Consider the following 19,281-nt stretch of genomic DNA (forward strand, 5'->3'; position numbering starts at 1 on the left):
GCGGCTGACGCAAGCTTGCTTGTGGCAGTCTCTTTACGGTGCCGCAAGCCAGGTGTCTTTTTTTGCTCTGGTCGGGGAATTACGAAGGCATGATCGCTGACGCAGCACTAATAAACACAACATGTAGTCAGTGAACTTCCTGCCTAACTAATAACTGGCGGTACCTGTTTAGTGTATGTGGAGGTTGCAGGCGAGGCACGTGCAAGCACGTACACGAATGCTAAGCGTAGGCCTATCTATCTAGAACTGAAACATCCCTCGCAGAGCTTTTGCTACATCCGGATATCATGGCAGTTCTAAGCATATCCAATGCACGCAAGCAATTGGTGATCCAACAACTTAAAAAAAGCTGTACGTGCTCTACAGGCTGGGATTAAACTCGTCATTGTCCGTAGTAAAATCGGCGAGTTAACGTTGGAGAGATTTAGCTGACCGCTTCTGGCGGTCCGCTCCGCTCCGATAGCAAGCGTGAGCGCCATTGCGCATGCGTGGCACGCTAGCGCGTTACCGGCGATACCGGAGCGGGGCCCCGCTCCGATAACCGGGGCTTAGCGGACCGTCGCGGCAGCTTACGCTACCGTGCGGAATTTTAACATGGCGGCCCCCGCGATGCGAGCGCGCTACGGCAAACTTCGTTTCTTCAGTTGAAACACGACCGACGAAGCCGCGAAAGCGCTTCCGAATAGGCAATGGTGCCACACACCTCAAAGACCTTTAGAACGGAAGCGAAAAACGTCGACCGAAGCGCGGGGCTGCTTCTATGCAGCGCCGAGAAAGACAGCCTTGGCTTGGCTATTCCAAAGTTTATCGGCTTGTTATTTAGAAAATCAGATTGTTATTTACAAAAATATTACTACCCGCCGCGGTGGCTCAGTGGCTAAGGCGTTGCGCTGCTGAGCACGAGGTCGCGGGTTCGATTCCCGGCCGCGGCGGCCGCTTTTCTGATGGAGGCGAAAAACAAAAACGCCCGAGTGTACGAGATTTCGGCGCACGTTAAAGATCCCCAGGTGGTCAAAATTAATCAGGAGCCCTCCACTACGGCGCGCCTCATCGCCTGCGTTGCGTCGGCGCGTTAAACCCTACAATCAATCAATCAATCTAGAAAAATATTACTATGTCAGCGACTACAGTATACAAAAAAATGTTAAATGAGGCCAAGAAACACGGTATTTTGCTTTGTTTGCGCGACCAAATACAAATTCTTATGTTTCCTTTAGGATGAAGTTTTGGTTTACCGTGACGCGCACGCGAAACGACCAGTCAAGTGAATCATTCCCCGTCGAGGGAGATACGGTTATCGCTTAGCTAAAAGCCTTTCGGCTGCTGACGCTCCGGTTGTGCTGAGCGTGACGTCAGGAGCATAGCGGAGCGTCAAAAACGGTCAGCTAAAACTCTCTATTGTCTCAAGCGTTTCTGACGCGTCTCCTGATAAAGAATATAAGGCCTGTTGTGGTGCTACCGCTTACATAAGAAATAGCTCACAAGTTGAATAGAGTTACGGGGGGGGGGGGGGGGGGGATTGGGCATATAAAACAACAAAAGAAAGGGCTGGAGAAAAGGACAGAATGAAGCAGGGAATGCTTGAGGATAAAGTGGAACACGAACTACACACAGCCAAAACGCAAACCTGTGGGGTTCCGGATCAAAGCTTTCAGTTAACCCAAGCACGCACATCCCGTCCTCTAAACGCTGAAGGAATGACGTAGGCCCAATTTTCGTGAGTGGAGGCAAGAACGCGCTGCGTAAAGGTAAGTGGATAATAAAAGGTACAGAGGGGGGTCGACGAAAAGGCACCTCGAAAGTGAGAAACGTCAGCCGTAAAATATGGCCTGCTCCTCCGCGCCGCTGTAAGGGCAAATGTAGCAAATGTTATTTAACATGCAGTTCAGCATTGTTCCTTGATCCGCCGTCTTCCCCTTTAACGAAAAATTATGATTCAGGGATGTTAGCACCTTATTCATGTGTGCAAGCAGATATTAAATTTCATAGTTTCAAGCAGCTATGCTCGGTCGTTCAGGGTAAACACGTGTTATACCTTCTTTCTGACACACCAAACAGTGGCGTAAGGGTGTGAACATAGCGCGGGCCCTTCGTGAAAGCAGCGCGTAAGGAGTGCCTTTCCAGCAACATTTCTAATAATTGGAAAGAATCAATTCGCTTATCCGGTAGACGTTAATAATAAGACACGCATCTGTGCTAAGCGTTCAACTTTGAGACCGATGTGGGACAACGTAAGTCAAACGCTTGGCGCCGCCATTACTGAACGACGGCGGCGTAAAGTGTCCTGCACTGTAGAAGCGCGTCCTTGTTGGCACAGCCTTCTGCCCTGCTGATGCTCGGCTCCACTTCTACTAAACAGAGGCGCGGCGAACCAGCCTAAAAACGCGGGCACAAGGGGTGAAATGCTCTTCAAGGTCCCAAGGTGTCGCCTGCAGGCGCAGCCTATGGGTGGGCGGATTTGTGTGGTAGGAGCACTGATCCCTTATTCAATTAGCAGGGAGCCTCGTGTCTTGGCTAGATCTGACGTTAACCCGTGTGGCAACGACTCGGGCGCCTCGGTTGCCCAACTCTTTCATCACGGCGTCGCTCGCAGTCAACTGCGGCGCGGTCCTGGAGGCGCCCGAGGGCTCGATCGCGTCTCCCAACCACCCCTTCTACTACGGCCAGGACAAAAGCTGCTGGTGGAAGATCATGCCGCCCCCAGGAAAGCACGTGTGGCTCAGCTTCATCATCTTCGACCTGGCTCAGCGGGAGGCCTCGTCCCGCGCGGGCCAGTGCCAGGTACGGAGGGACCGGTAAACGTTTCTTTGCCAGTGCCTTTATTGCAGAGGGTACCTCTTCTTGGAGTGTTTTTTGTTGTCGGTATCATAGCATGAGCTGCCCCAGCACAGATCTAAAAAAATTTACACCATCTTCCCGCGAGGGGAACCATGGGGTAGATGCGACGCATCGGGGGTTTCCGTTGCGTTTCCGTTATGTTAGCGTGTCCATTGTTGTTGTGTGTCCATATTTTACGCAGCATGTTCACCCCCGATGCGTCGCATCTACCCCATTTATTTTTTTATTCAGGTTACCCCTAAAGGCCCTCTAGAAGAGGGTATTACATAGGGGGGGGGGGGGGGCAATACCACATGGTGTGTAAACTGCAACGAAAAAAAGGGGGAAAAAACAGAAAAAAAGCAGTACAACAAGATACAATGCAACGTAACAACTGCAACAAAACGCAAACCATGAATACGGGCAGCAGTTGCATGGCGTTATACAATAGTTAAAAAAAGAGAAACAAAAACAGAACAACAAAAGCAAAAAAAAAAAAAAACCGGGACCCCATGAGTTACCGGGACCCCTCCCGGGAAGATGGTGTAAATTTTTTATCGGGGTGGCCGGTGCTTGTTACGGTTGCGCCGACCATCGCGATAGCAGGCCTGTTAGTCTCCATTCAAATCATCGGTGGTCATCGGAGGATGTAATCGGCGGAGCGGCGGCGGAACGACTGAGCGGAGCGGCGCAGTTACCGCGTTTACATGCAGCGGAATGAGAGAGAGCAGCGCATAGCAGCGCATGCGCATGTGTTAACCGAGCGCAAGCTGCGTGCAAGCTGCGTGCAAGCTGCGCGCTAACCCGCACCCACGCACAGCTGGCACGGCGACGGAGCGAGCGCCGGCGAGCGCTGACACGCAGATGGCGCTGCGGTGAGAGCGGCGCTAGCGCGCAGCTGGCGCGGCGAGGAGAATGGGGGAGGGATGCGGACTACGCCGGACGACGCCGGAGGGACAAGGCGAGTGAAAGAGACGCGTCGCATCTAAAACAAGATGTCGTTGCCACTAGGGAAGTTTGGGGCATCGAACCAACGGAGTCAGCTTCTCAGGTGGGAAGGTTGCCGTGATACCCGTGACACGAGGGCTAGACCAACGCGATAACAGGTCGTAATTGCAGGTTTTGTATCCAAGTTTTTACAGTGAAGCTGTGTATGTCTAGGTGAAAGGTCCGTCCGTGCCCACTAAGACCCTTCGACGGAACCAGAGCTCATGCGCGAAGGAAAAACCAAGTTCGGGGGTTGTTAGGAGCAACAGGAGAGGCTATGTCCGGGTCTTTCACCTTGGAGTAATGCGTGCTGATGACATCCATACACTCTCGCAGCGTTGGCATGGAATGCACACGCGCCAGTTGTGAGGGAGCAAGAGAAAAGGGAAGCTCAGCGGGGTGGTCACCCCGCGGGGGTGTGGAGTAGCACAGCCTGGAGGGAGGTGCACACGCGCCAAATGCGAGGGAGCAAATGAAGGGGAAACGTCACGTACGGAGAACGGAGTCGCGAACAGCGCCGGGTATCCGCCCGCTATCACCGTGCCGCCATGTAGCATAGCGGCTAGCGAAGGCTCACGCTACGGCTGTGGGTTACCGGGACCCGACTGCGCATGCGCGCGCCGTGAGAGCGCAGAGGTCGCCCCTTCAGCGGAGCTAATGTGCGGGAATGGCGTGGGCTGGCCAGCGGAACTAATCCACCCTACCAGAACGAATCCTCAAGTCCAGTCCCGGTGCCCGCCGCCGTAGCGTTAGCGCACGCTACCCGCTATGCAAGGCGCATTTAAATAAACATTATGATATATTTAAGCAAGACGTGTCCGTGAATTCATTGCTCAGTACAAGGGGGGGGGGGGGGGGGGGCGTAAAGTCACGCATAAACGCGTAACAGGGTTCAGGAACACTTTAATATACCCGCGTGATAAACCTTAAAGGGGCCCTGAAAGGCATTTTGAGCACACTAAATGAACTAGCGCAATCGCTAGATTGGGTCGCCAACGTCACCTGTGCCAAGTATTACTCTTTTACGCGCAGCGGAAAGCTCACACTTTTGTTGCAAAGTTTGTCGCTTTTTTCTCACCCTTTCCTTCGTGTTTTTGGACGCCGCCATCTTCACATGTCTACATCATCGATTCCCAGATGTTCGTCATGAGCTAGACATCCTGCTATTGGGCGGCTTTTTCACGCACTTCCGGCAAAGAGATGAGTCGTCTGCTCAGCGTCGGCTCGCCGGCTGATCTGCCAGCGGAGTGCCGGAGTGCTTTGACATTTTACGACAAACGAAACAAGTGTAAACAAACGCTTAACCGTTTGTATTGAATGCAACACGGCCATAACACGACGTGGATTTTATCTTACGTGAGTGCGTACCATAAAGAAAGTCCCGTGGCACTTCTTTGGTGCAATCGCAGAGAACGCCCTGAGCCGAATGCCCGGGTTTGACGCGTACATTTTATTCAACTTCAAAACAATCCAGAGATGCGTTTCGAACGAACGCAACGTCACAACATGCGTTGCAAATCTGAACCGCGATTGACAGACGATGAGTTGCCTCCTCCTGCCAGTCGTAAATACGGCACTCACCTCACACCCGGTTTGCGGGGACGAGCAGCAAGTCACAACTCTGGCGCGCAAGCGAGAAGGCTTTTAGCCAGGCACACTGCACATACCCCATGCGAGGTTGAGTGGTACGTCGTTCGAGAAAGATAATCCAGACCATGGGAAGCACTATCCACCCGCAGAAGTACAATGTCGCATTTCACCGCGAAACGAACGCGTCCACAACACAGGAGGCGATGCACACACACACACACAGCTTCGGTCGCTGCATTGGCTTAGCTGCAAGCTTCGTTCGGACAATCAGCGATGCTACGACGATACAGAGCTGCGTGAGGACGACGTGCTAACCACTTCACGTATTTAAAAACACAGGGGCAAAGAACTAGGTTCATCGGAAGCAAAAAATATTTCCTCCATTATAGTGCCTGAAATATACTGGCTAGTGTGCCGAGGACGGGCTCCAGGCGGGCGCCGGGAGCGATGTACGCGGCCGTCTGCCGCTTGGGGCGCTGCCGTGCGGGAGTGTGCGCGTTCATCCGGCCCGAGCAGATCGCGCGGTTACCTCCGAGCTGCGTAGCAGACGGCAGCGGCAGAACTTTCCATTCCCGCTTGCGACGAAAGCGAGCGAAAGCGACGGGAATTCTGTCGCGCAACCAAAATTTGTCCCGACCATTCGACAAAAACGATCGTCGCGCGACAAAGCGACGGAATTCCTGCCGCTCTCACTCGCTTTCGTCGCAAGTGCGAACGGGCCTTTATGCGCAATCTCCGCCCCACATAAAACAAGCTCTTTCTTGTCGCCTGAGCACACGGTTGATATCTGACTACGTTACACTGTGCTTGCCAGTGTATTTAAACGATGTCACTAGGTTTGGAACGTACGCGCTCGGCGTGCAGCTTTGTAAACGCAAGCGGTTTCACATACGCACGCTATTTTGCTGCTAATAGAGTTTTAGTACAGCGTTTGTGGCCTTTGCATACGCTAAACGCTAAATTTTTGCGTCCCGCTACGTGACACCGCGATGGGAGTTTTAGTAGAGCGTCTCATCAGTTTTGCGTAGCGACACACTAATGCATACGGCGCCATCTGTCAAATGTTTTCCGAAATGTCTCGCCGGCTGATCTGCTAGCGGAGTGCCGGAGTGTTTGGACATTTTACGACTATCCAAACAAGTGCAAACAAACGCTTTCCCGTCAGTGTTGAATACAACACATGGGTGCAGCTTGTCAGAACACGGGTTCTCGCTGATCGAGTGCAGCGTTGGTTTGCTCTTCGCCTTCACGTTCATCGCCGCTGATAAAGCGATCCGATCCGGTGCGTTTTGTGCACGGGTTCTGTGTCGGTTGAAAATGTCTTTTTTCACATGCCGCCGGTAGTAGGAATTACAACCACCGCAAAATAACACCCGGCACCAGCGGGGCCACATCTGAGACCGCGCTTTTTGGATAAACAGTGCGCGGTGCACCAAAGGGAACGAGCGCACGATTCTCCCCACGCGGCTGCGAGTTCGCCGCCGATACCAACTGCAGCCCTGCAGCTACGTACACCGCGAAAGGGCAAGGCCAGGCCGCACACATGCGGCCAGGTCATTCGTTCGCTTTTCCAGCCTGTGTCCATGGTGTCTACAGAGATGAAAAAGCCGAAAGAGCTGGCCCGTAGCAGACGGCAGCCTGTGGGAGCGCAATAGCGGAAGTACGTCACCGCTGAGGAGCGGAGCATCATGGGAGGGGAGGCCAACAGCGAAGAAACAGTTGAAAGGAGGAGGAAATACGGCGCGACTATAATTCGCGGTTTTTGATTTACGATTTCTCAGCTAATACTCATCGCTTTAACAAAATTCTTGCAGGAGGAGATTGCTAATACATTGCTTTATTTGGTTACATGTACATCCATGCATCGGCGGAAGGCATTTCAGGACCCCTTTAAGATAAACACCATTTCTGCACCTTTTCAGCTTCACTGGTGAACCATCTCCACAGGGTGTAAGGGCTGAACATTTTTTACAGCGCACACGAAAACGTAGTAGGCTGGGGGAAATTCGTCCATGGCTTGTAGGTTTTCAAGCAACTAGAAACAGAAATTTTCTGCGTGAACTTACGATTTTTTTTAAATTAAGGGTGTTTATACCCTTCATTCATTGCGATGGGGTAGGCGGGGGGATTGGGTGGGGAGGGGCTCGTAACGTTCAACATCCCCAGAGACTAAACCAGTTAGCCCGCATACCGTTGCTGCTTTAGTCTCCCACGCACAATGGAGCAATAAATGTTTCCATACTAAGCATTGACCAAAATCTGAAAACTACTTTCCTACTACAACTCGGGGTCATCTTCCCCAGATGTATGGACGCATAGCACGTGCCCCGCTGGGGTTTTTTCCTTCTTTCTCATTTTAATGCTACAGCTTTAGATCATTTGTCCTTGAGTTATCATTGTAATCGCATAGCTTTATACGTCAACAGCTGTCACTGTACGTTGTACCACCTTGGGCTGATTGCTTTGGGATGCGTCCCCCTTGTTCTGGAGGCGGGCACGCATTGTATCAGAGAGAAAAGAATAATCGTACAACTTTAGGTCGTTCGGCTGGCCGAGGCCGCCGCCAGAATCCAAAGACTTCTGGCCAACGGCTGAAGAACAGGGAAGGAAGACGAGTAGAAGACACCACCTTCTCCTTCGTCCCTTTCCTTTCTGACCCCATTACAGACACAATAGTGGTACTACCTTTACTGTTATTCTTATTTCCGTTCTGTTTCATCGGTGTTGCCGTGATAGTCGGAAGCGCCCGTGAAGAACGGTTCATCTGAACGACCGCTGGTGTACGCTTCAGGCGCGGAATCCTGACGCTTACAAGCAACCGAAGGAAGTTGTAAGCATTGCCGGATTTCCTCGCCAGATTAAAGTCTAGAATGCCGAAGCCATGTTGTAAGCATTTTTAGCGGATTCACACGCAACTTCTAAACGGGAAAAAGCATTTGAAAGTGCGGTTCTTATGTCACACCATCCTTTACTACGATTTGCTGACTCACGCAGTCACCACAAGCTGGCAAATTCGCATCGTTTGATATAACGTATTTCTTGGAGAAAAGAAAAAGTGCCCTTGTCTAACCCATCGTTCTACCTTTATTATAAAGCGCTCGCCCCATCGTCTTACTCTCCTGTGGTTCTGTTTGCTTTAAGTGTCTCTTTAATAGAAATTGCGACACCAGATTTATTTTTTAAACCACAGCGTTTTTTTTTTTTCAACTCAAGCTATGTTTTTATTTTCGAACATGTGGCCACAAATAGGCGTGGTTATCGCTTCCATGCTCAGTCAGTATGTGAAGCAATCTCTTTATGCGTACCCGGCCTCTGCGTTCTAAAGAATGTTCGCCAGTGTGCTCCTGAAATGTACAGAGAAGTCCAATCACTGCAATCAAAGCGGTAAAGTAAGCCAATGACGACGCGCAACATAAGATTTAACTGAAAAGATGTGGCCTTCGCTGTGACATCGCGCAATGCAAGCGTGACGATTTGCTTTGCGTTATATAACTGCGCAGACAACATTTTTGAGTTAAATCATAGGTCGTTCCTCTTCACTTGCCGAACTGGTTCCCGCGGGCGCCGCGATTGGTCATTCAGGTGCATTGTGACAAAGCATTCCTACGCACATTTTTAACAGCAGAGCTGTTTACGCCGAGCCTTTTCCGTCCGACACACCAAGAAACCTGGAATCCTCAAGAAAAAATGTGGTTAGGAAGGTCTCGGGAATCGAACCCGTGACCTTTGCGCTGTGAAACCGGTGGGGAAAAATAACAGCAGCGGCGGGGAACAATAACATGTGCAGCCAGTTGGAAAGCAAAAATTGGCCGCGTAATCTGCTCCTTTCGTTGCAAATGTCGACGCCAGACGATAGTCGACTGGCGACCCTGCCAAGTAAATGCATCCCTTCTATTTCGCGCCCACCTCTCATGCTGTTTTTCTCCCGTCTCGTTCCTTCCACGATAACACACTAGAGGTTTGCTCAAGTCCATTTAAGTTTACCGCGTTCCACTGCTCCAAGCCGGGTGCCTCGATGCCAGCGCTGCCGTACAGCGGAGACGCGCGTGAATCGAGGCACCCGACTACAACGTTTATAGATCCACGTTGTCCTACTCCACAAGCACTCCAAGCGGAACGCGGAACGTCTAGTGGAACGTTTTGTTGCTGCTGCCGTTTGATTTTTTTTTTTTTCTATTGCCGCCAGGTAGCACGGGCAACAGCAGGCGACTAAGGTCCCTTACAGGCGACGGTTTTCTGCAGTTGGTGTAGTATTTTGTTTGCTATCGCAAAAAGCAAGCATTCGTAATTTTTTTAATTAAGGAACACTACAAACATTAGTTTTGTATAGATATTTGGGCTTATATTTGCCTAAAGCCTTGTTCTTGTTCAACCATGTTGACAAGTATGAACATTAAAACCGGACTTGGACGTTGGGATTTGGCTGTGAGTATATAGGACTATTGCGCAACATGTGGTCAGTTTGGCCGGCTGGCTGAATCGAGTGACAGACAGACCAAAATTTTCCCGTTCAACTAGCCCAAGAAAAATTGCGCCCACCTCCCCGCGAGGGGAACCCTGTGTAGATGCGACGCATCGTGGGGTTCACTTGGTGTTTCGGTTGGATTGATACTGAAATCGCGTGAAACGTGTGGGGAACGCGTATGATTATTATGTTTTATGATTATTATTACGTTTTATTGGCCAATCTTGGTCAATCTCTCTAAGTGGTATGCTTCGGGCTTCGCTGTCGCAACGACCTTTACTCCATCATTGTTGCTGTAAGTGGGAGCTTCTTTTCTTTTATTGCAAGTGTTAATCATTGCCCCATCATGCGTTGTATCAGTAGCTTCTTGACGTAGTTTGAATGAGTCAATGATATAAGGCGCGTTCGTAGCATTTGATTCTGTCTCGGTTTTGTGGCGCAGTGGGAAGAGCACCATGTACCTCGCGTTCCGCCCACAGGGTCGTGGGATCGAAACCGGGCGCCGCTAACTTTTTTTTTTATATAGTGTAGGGGGAGGGGTGCGGACGGACAACGACGCCATATGAAGGTACAAGGCGAGTGAATTAGATGCGTCGCATCTAAAACTATTGTCTTTAAAAAAAGGCGCTTCTCGTGGTTGCAATCGAACCTCGGTACCTCGCGTTATGAAATTCGGCGTGTATCTAATTGAGCTATCATCGCATCTTGGTAGCACAGCGTTTCCTTTGGGTTCGCAGCGCGGGCGTTGGCTTTGGACTTGGCCGCAGGTCCTAGCGTGCGCTAACGAAGTCCGCTTTGGGAGAGATGTGTAAGCCTGCGGACGAAATGATCCGGGCCTGCCGGTGATGAACTTTCAGCGGCAAGTTTGGAAATAAATGTTTGGTGCAATAGGGCGATTCCACGAGAGAACGAACATGCGTGTACACGACCATTTTTTGTTCATTCTTGTTTTTTTATTATATATGCGCGCAATATGGAAACCCCCGAAAATCAAGTTTGTTTTCTCCTGAGGTGCGTAGTTCGGGAGAAAAAAATGTTTGAATGTCCCCGGAGCGCAGCGGTGGTTTCGGCAACTGCAGATTTTTCCAAGTTTGCTTCTCTGTGTACGTCAAGGAGTACAAGGGGTGTGTATAAACTGTTTTGGGCCATAAACTAGACCAGAATGCTAATCCGTGTAACGCAAAATCAGCGTCCTGCAGCGAACAAAAAATAAAAAAAAAATCGTGAAATCGGCCCAGACGATAGTTTGTTAGTGTTTTTGACGCCCCCTATCTACATTTCTTCTTTTCTGAAAAACTTGTAAGTCGGCCATTTTATTGGCCATACGTATCTGAACGCATAAACAAAAGATAGTGTTTGTAGAAAATTTAGAAGTACTAAAAAAATTGAATAACTTCGGCTCTTTTTCAGAAATTGCGCAAATTCAAAACTCAATATAAAAAAAACCCCATACTCGATTTTCTTCAAAATTGCAGAAACAAGACTCCTTTACTTGCACAATAAAACTGTGGAAAAACATGTTGCATCATTTTGTTCAGAACAAAGTTATAAGGGGCCAAACTTGGGGCTCGCGCGACGCGTCTTGGCGCGCCGCGGTAAGTTCCGGCCGCTGTTGCCGGACGTTGCGCGGGTGTACACGGGCGGTAATTCATATTCCACTGCCACATGCCGGCACGGTCAATCTCTCTCCAGTATTCCCAAACGAAAAAAACTATTCTGGAGATTCTTCTTCTGTTTTTTTTTTTTTTTTCCCGCCTGTTTCCCTAATTTTTTCTTTAACGAGCTAACTTTCTGGCCGATACCAGCTCGAAAGCGCTCCTTTGCGAACGCCACTCTTCTTATAGGAAAAAAAAAAGAAGGATTCGAAACAACAGGAAAAGTTTTTCCGGTGGTTATATCGGGTAGAAGTGGTAGGAGTGGTCGAAATTTTCGATTATTATGGCGCTTCGGTCACAGCACGAGTAAATTACTGAAGGGATTTCAGATTTCTGACAAGAATATTTATTCAAGCAAAAAGACACAAGCTTGGAAATTGGCTGTCAGACTATCGTGATTAATTATTTACAGTCAGGAACACAGCAAAAGGCATACGTGTGGGAATACAACTCAAGTAAAATATTTATAATATCTGCACCACTGCTTCCTCGGGCGCTCATACAGTCAAGCACAGCCACTTCGCAGACGTGTATAGTTTGCTCTGGAACGTTCGTACAGCTGATATTTCTTCTTGAAATGGCTGGCTGCACCGTCACTAACGTAAACAACGTAGCTGTACACAGGGGCACTTTCTTCCAGGCATTCGTGCACCTCGTGGAGCGAGCGCATAGCATGCATGTGTGGTATCGTGTTGCATGTGATCGCTAACTACTGCGAAGCTCTGAACTGATTTTCTTGTAGTTACAACGCACGTAAACAGTGAAACCTGTGTTTTGTGCCAGTGGTACGACTGGACTTCATTTGGCAGAATAACTGTCCAATTTTCAGAGAAGTCGAAGTGCAGTACAATGCTTGATCGCCGTTCGCATCTTTTCGCTTCGTTTATGGCAATGGCCTGGGTCCGCCTAATAGAGTCATGAGAAATCCACTTGGTGACCCATTTGCCTAGCTCCTTCACGAATGCAGCTGGCGGTCGACTCTTTTTTATCAGAGAACCAATTTCCTATACAGCGTATGTGACGTCTTCTTCGTCCGAAACGCCCAAAGCGGACATGGTAAGGTTGTCGGCCATTGGGAATTGCCGGCACGCGCGCAAGAAACACTGCGTCGATGGTGAGGTGCAAAGACAAAGCTCCTTTAAGTTGCTCATTCTTCGGTCAACCCCTGTAACATTTTGCAGGGCCAAAGCAGACAGGTCGGCATTTGCACAATAAACGCAGACGCACACTTCATGCTGGGGTGAGTGCAAGACTTGGACGGGAATGAACTGTGGGTGGGTGAACGGGTCACACTGTTTTTTTTCAGAACAACATCCGCTAGGCTTCCCCTGCCACATCTATCAGGATAAGAGTGTGCGGGTAGTCGAGCAAGCAAACACGCGCACAAATGCACGTGCAAACACTTAGGCACACACGAAAGCATCCACCCATGAAAAAAAAAAAACTTTTAAGGGGAGGAGTCAAAAGCAAACAAAAATATGGCAAGAGTAAAGCAAAGGGAAGCATCCGTTGGGAGCCCATCAACCAGTGAGTTGAAGGACAGAAAAGGACAGGGCAGTAGCCTCCCCTTACTGCAATTTTCGTACGCAAGCGTATCAAAATCGCTAGTAATACTGTAATGTACGCTTCGCCTTTCTGATATGTGACTAAACAATATATATACGGCAATAATATGACAACAGACCGGAATTTAGTAATACGTCAAGAAGCCAGGTACCCGACCGCACCTGATTCTCATTCCAGTAAAATAGGTTCGCGTGCACGTGGCGTCTCCGAAAAGCCTCCTACGGCCTCGTAAGCCGTGGTGCAGGTGTTTGTTTCCTGGTTAGTTATTTTTAAGGTCGTTCTCTCATGTTTGCCTCAAAGAAGGCGGTGAGATACCCTGTACTGACGCCAGCACACCATGCACCACCAGCGGAAATGCGCCCGTCGTGGTGGGGAACTGATTAGGGTCTGAAGGTCAATTCATTCCCTCCCTTGTAACTGCCAGTGCGCCATCTGTTTCGGTTGCCTGCGCATCGGAGGAACCTTTGTTTTTTTTGTTTTGCATCCCGCAAAACACTGGCGCCGCAAAGGAGCGCTTTCGAGCTGGTATCGGCCAGAAAGTTAGCTCGTTAAAGAACAAATTAGGGAAACAGGCGGGGAAAAAAAAAAAAAAAAACAGAAGAATCTCCAGAATAGTTTTTTTCGTTTGGGAATACTGGAGAGAGATTGACCGCGCCGGCATGTGGCAGTGGAATATGAATTACCGCCCGTGTACACCCGCGCAACGTCCGGCAACAGCGGCCGGAACTTACCGCGGCGCGCCAAGACGCGTCGCGCGAGCCCCAAGTTTGGCCCCTTATAACTTTGTTCTGAACAAAATGATGCAACATGTTTTTCCACAGTTTTATTGTGCAAGTAAAGGAGTCTTGTTTCTGCAATTTTGAAGAAAATCGAGTGTGGGGTTTTTTTTTATATTGAGTTTTGAATTTGCGCAATTTCTGAAAAAGAGCCGAAGTTATTCAATTTTTTTAGTACTTCTAAATTTTCTACAAACACCATCTTTTGTTGATGCGTTTAGATACGTATGGCTAATAAAATGGCCGACTTACAAGTTTTTCAGAAAAGAAGAAATGTAGATAGGGGGCGTCAAAACACTAACAAACTATCGTCTGTCCGATTTCACGATTTTTTTTTTATTTTTTGTTCGCTGCACGACGCTGATTTTGCGTTACACGGATTAGCATTCTGGTCTAGTTTATGGCCCAAAACATTTTATACACACCCCTGGTACTCCTTGACGTACACAGAGACGCAAACTTGGAAACATCTGCAGTTGCCGAAACCACCGCTGCGCTCCGGGCACATTCAAACATTTTTTTCTCCCGAACTACGCACCTCAGGAGAAAACAAACTTGATTTTCGGGGGTTTCCATATTGCGCGCATATATAATAAAAAACAAGAATGAACAAAAAATGGTCGTGTACACGCATGTTCGTTCTCTCGTGGAATCGCCCAATAGCCGGGTCTCCGACGATGGGAGAGGGGCCGCCAGCTATGCTGCTTCTCCAGCTTTGCACGACTAGTCAAGGTGCGCCATTTTTTGCTGTTGTTGTTGTATTTGATTTGTCGCTCTAGAGCGTTCTGGAGCTCTCCGGAAAGTTGCCGTGCATTCCGGTGGTCGAAATTGAGCGCTTGGTGCATGTTCGGCTGGTTGTCTGGGAGCGTAACCCGGCTCGAAGCGCCTACACCCGTTATAGTGTAACTCTGATCAAATAGGGGCCATCCGCTAAACCTGTACGTGCTGTCGCATTTATATATACAGCCACTATGAGAAGTTTACAACGAATGGCCAGCTTTCTTTATGGATATGAGAACGTCACAAGGCCAACAGCGCCCTGCTCGTGACAGACAGTGTACGGCATCGGGATTTTAGGTCCACTTGAAAAGTAAGCTTTACACATTACATAACGCGTTTTGTCGTGTCCCCCTGTATCACTACCTCTCCGTCAATAACGCCATGCTCCATCCACATCTCCTCCCGTTTTGTCCCTGCTGCCCTGACGCTGCATACCCGGATAACGAAGACGACGACAAAGAGTTTGCCCCGATGAATACTCCACCTACAAACCCACCTCCCACACCTCGTCATCCCGAGCACCTTTCTGCTGGTTGTTTGTTCCTATTCCACAACGTTTTACCTACGCTATCGCACTAAGAGGGGCTTTTTGATAAATATACTCGGTGGCGTCGTTCTCGATCGATAACTTCGTTATTAATGATTCGGCCCTTGCTGACGCTTATATACGTAAACACTTCAAAGTGCACTATGAGCTGTCATCGGTCGCCCTCTTCATCCGACAGTTTTCGCCCGTAGTGCTTTTGAGACCTGCTTGGCAAGAAGATAGCTGTTTGTTTTCAAGCCGCTCGCAGGCGTATTCCTCGCCTTCTTTTGCGCATAATATATGTTCCTCGTTTAATTTCAGGTAGCTCAGAATATAACCAGGTGGACATAAGCAGGCTAAAGATAAAGATAAAGATAAAGATAAGCTCAGATTCTAAAATAACACTTGAAACTCAATGTTTTTATTACCACGATGTCGTTAACTTCACACCGAGCTGACACTCTTGACACTGCTACAGCGTCAACGGGAGTGCATCATTAATACCCGCTACCCCATCCTGTCCTGTTAAATTAGTAAAATTGATAAAAATAAATTTTGCTTCTGTTTCCCATATGTTCACAGTGTCATTAAAAGGTGATGACAGGCTTTATTAGAGGTGAAGTAAAGTATATTCTTTACTGAGTTTGGGGGTTAACATATGAGGTTTGGCTAAAATTTCTTGGTTTTATCCCCAATTCGTTCCTGTATGTCGCGACAGTCCTAAAATCTGGGCCATATGGATGTTGTTTTCGCATACTGATAAAAGAAGTGTCCGAGAAAGCGGAGAAAGGTCACCTGTTTTAAACGCTCATGGTGCCCCTTAAACAGCACTCAGATACCTCAAACTGCTTGCATATGTTTGTTTGTTTCTTTCTTTCTTTCTTTCTTTCTTTCTTTCTTTCTTTCTTTTCATATTAAATAAAAAAATTGCTGCAGCCACGCGCACACAAATATTTTTGGTCGGGTTGAACTCTAGAGCTTTAACCGGTATCCTCAAAAGGAAAATGGTTAGTCCTTCTTGGGCTACTTGAACGCGAAAATTTTGATCTCTGTCCGTCCGTCCGTCCATCCGTCCGTCCATCCGTCCGTCCGTCCGTCCGCCTGTCTGTCTGTCTGTCTGTGAAAAGAGAATTTATTATAAAACCACATATCACCACGCAGCGACTAGTAATTACAGCGCTAGTAGTTACACTACTAGTAATTACATTACTAGTAATTACTAGTAGTAATTACATCGTCCCTCAATTCAGCCACCCGGCCAAGATGCTGTATAATAAGTTTATATACCTACAGCCAAAGCTAAGCGGCTAATTCCGGTGGCAATGATCATTCTTGTCAACAGTGTTGAGCCAAAACAAAATATTACGCATATCTGGGGCAAGACATCAATATATAAGGGATATTCGCAGTGTTTTCTTCATTAAAAATACACGGATGGTTGATTTAATGAAAGACACGTCCATAAAAATATAAAAGCGGTAGCCGGCGGTTTCCCTAGTGGCATTTTAAAAATCAAGCCTCAACAGTAACGAAAGGCTCCGCTAGATAGTTTTAACGTCCGGCTTGGAACGCTCGTGAAATAAGTAGGGTGCCTCGATTCACGCGCGCCTCCGCCGTACGGCAGCGCTGGCATAGAGGCGTTCGGCGTGGAGCAGTGGAACGCGGTAAATTTAAATTGACTTGAGCATAGCATGTTTATATTGGGAGGAGTGAGACGGGAGTGGAACAATATGAAAGGTTAGCGGGGAAGAGAATGGAGACATTTACTTGGCAGGGGCAGCAGACGACTATCGCCTTTCGTCGACATTTGCAACGAAGTGAGCAGATTGGAGACACACCCCAGCGACACTCCCCTCAAAGCGCATCGCGTGATTCGTGGGGCCCGCTGTTGGCGCCTGCGGGCGCCGACAGCGGTCGCCACCACCGCTGCGGACGAGGCAGCCAACCACCCCCGCAGCCTCCCATGCATGCGGCGCTGGGTCGTTTCAGGCAACGTGACTCGTCTCGCGCCCGGCGAAGAGGAACGGTGCGTTCGCCATGAATGAACGCCGCGTTCGCCCGGCCTCCTTCTGTGAGCGTTGCACGGAACCGAACGGCGTTGAGACGTGTTCGGCAATACAGTTAAATTAAAGGTTAACCAAGCGAAGCCAAGACTCAACCAGACTAAGCCAAGCTTTTTCTTTGCACATCCAAGGTTAGCGGAGCTTAGCCGCAGCCATTTTTTTCTACGTCCGTCTGGTCAGAATTTTCTAATAAACGTTATGTTTACCAGCGTAGCTTTCCCTGCATTACATTCTCGGCATTCTGGCTTATTCAAAAGTTTTCTTGATTCGTCCTTTATTCTTATGTCCCACAGGACCAGCTGCTCCTGTATCCCGGGCGCGACCTGAACAGCAACTGCTCGGACTCCATCCTGTCTCCTAACGGCCAGACCTTTCCCAAGGAGATAATCTCCAACGGAGCCATGGAGATACACCTCAAGACTTGCTTTCGCTATTCACTGAGCAGATTCAGCGGTTTCTACGCTACGTACAAGTTCACTGGTAAAGGTGGCAAATGTGACACCTTTGTTCGCACGCTCCACCATTCAGGCAGCGGAGTGGCGTGATGCTATGCGATAACTCAGAAGAACGTAATGTTGGGCATGTTGGTGGTTAATGATTAAAAGAGCGAAATGCGAATTCGCGCAAGCTTAAGACGAGTGCTACAGGAGAGGGAGGATAGCGCTCGTCCAATCTTCTCCAATTGTGCTCGTGTTGAGCTTTCGCCTCGCCTTCGGCTCTTTTATTTATGTGCGATAACCTTCACGCTTTTCGTAAGCTGATGAGTTGAGACATTTGTTGAGCGACCCTTCGAAACGTTGAACGCATAAATTCTTCTTAATGCTTGTATTATGTCGTTCTAATCAGGGAATGTTCGTTTACCTGGCTGTTTCGTGAAAATAACTTGTCCCCCATCTTTTTATGCAGCGGTAGCACATTATGGGGATATAGGCATATTAGCGACATTTGCCCTATTGATGAATCGCGGCTGCTTTGCAGTGGCTGGCCGGGATCGCCAAACAGAACTCAGCCCACGTTACACACAGTTTAAGCCGCTGCGCCTAGACAAAACCTTCTGTCTTTTTTTTTTTCGTGCATCAATAGGCAGGCATATGTTTTCTTTAGTAGAAACACGTTATGTTAGCCCAATTTCTTCGCATGATTCTCGGTGCCGCATCTGTGCTCATAAACTAAGCTACAAGGTGTTGCAAGTTAACAATCAGCTCGGAGGGTGTTGACAGCCCCCCGTAGATTGCCTCGCCATTGCCGCGTGCATAAGCTTGCGTTACACTGTGCACTATGCATTTCGCCACGCGTCTCGCTATATATACTACGCGCTCGCAGACTGTCCGGGCTGCGGCATGGGCGACTACCACTGCTCGGCGCTGCACGTGTGCGACGCGCGCTGCGGCCACATCTTCTCCATCGACTACCCGAAGCCGTACGTGAACAACCACCGCTGCGCCTGGCTCATCGTGGCGCCGCCCTCGCACTACATCAACGTCACCTTCGAGGACTTCGACCTGCCCAGCGCCGAGCACTGCGCCTCCGACTTCCTCGAGTTCTACGACGGCCGCGACCAAGAGCAGGAGAACCTCATCGGTGAGCGATTGCGCATTGACGCGGCGGCGTATGAGCGGGGTTTTGGTGTAGGCGCGTGAATAGAGATTGTTCAATACGTTAGGAAGTTATCTTCCGACTGTTTCGAGCCGGATACGCCGTATATTGGCGTTCCAAAACAGTGAAGCAGCATTTGTCGGCCCTCTGACTCCTATGTGCCCTGCACAGCTCTACACTTTTAGCTTAATTTTGGGTTGAATATCACCCACACGAGCTTGTTTAGTGATGCATGCTGCTCGCTTTTCACCGCCTTTGCGTTACACCTAGATTCTCCTTGCCGTGACCATGACTATCTTTGCCGACCTCCGGGTTGGAAAGATCCCGAGTTTCTGCCATGCAAGTGAGGACACGATGTCCCCGTTGATTTTGTACCATTCTGTTTTTTTTTACAGCGAAGCTGTTAGTCTCTAGTTGGTTAGAAAATTGCGTGCCGTGAACAAAAAACCCAGGTAGGACC

At 49.0% G+C, this 19,281-nt stretch overlaps 1 protein-coding gene across 1 annotated transcript in view; it reads left to right on the top strand.

Moving 5' to 3' along the window:
* LOC144179527 (uncharacterized) overlaps window positions 1-19,281 on the top strand; it is a gene marked incomplete in the record, with an annotated part of 127,156 nt that overhangs the window by 65,454 nt on the left and 42,421 nt on the right. Inside the window, 3 exon segments of the mRNA XM_077707919.1 lie at window positions 2,594-2,781; window positions 17,519-17,705; window positions 18,549-18,806. Of these exon segments, the coding sequence (XP_077564045.1) occupies window positions 2,594-2,781; window positions 17,519-17,705; window positions 18,549-18,806 (633 nt within the window).

This window comes from Haemaphysalis longicornis, unplaced genomic scaffold (genome assembly GCF_048455015.1).
Source record: "Haemaphysalis longicornis isolate Haplotype H1 unplaced genomic scaffold, Haemaphysalis longicornis Haplotype H1 scaffold_4, whole genome shotgun sequence".
NCBI lineage: Eukaryota > Metazoa > Arthropoda > Arachnida > Ixodida > Ixodidae > Haemaphysalis > Haemaphysalis longicornis.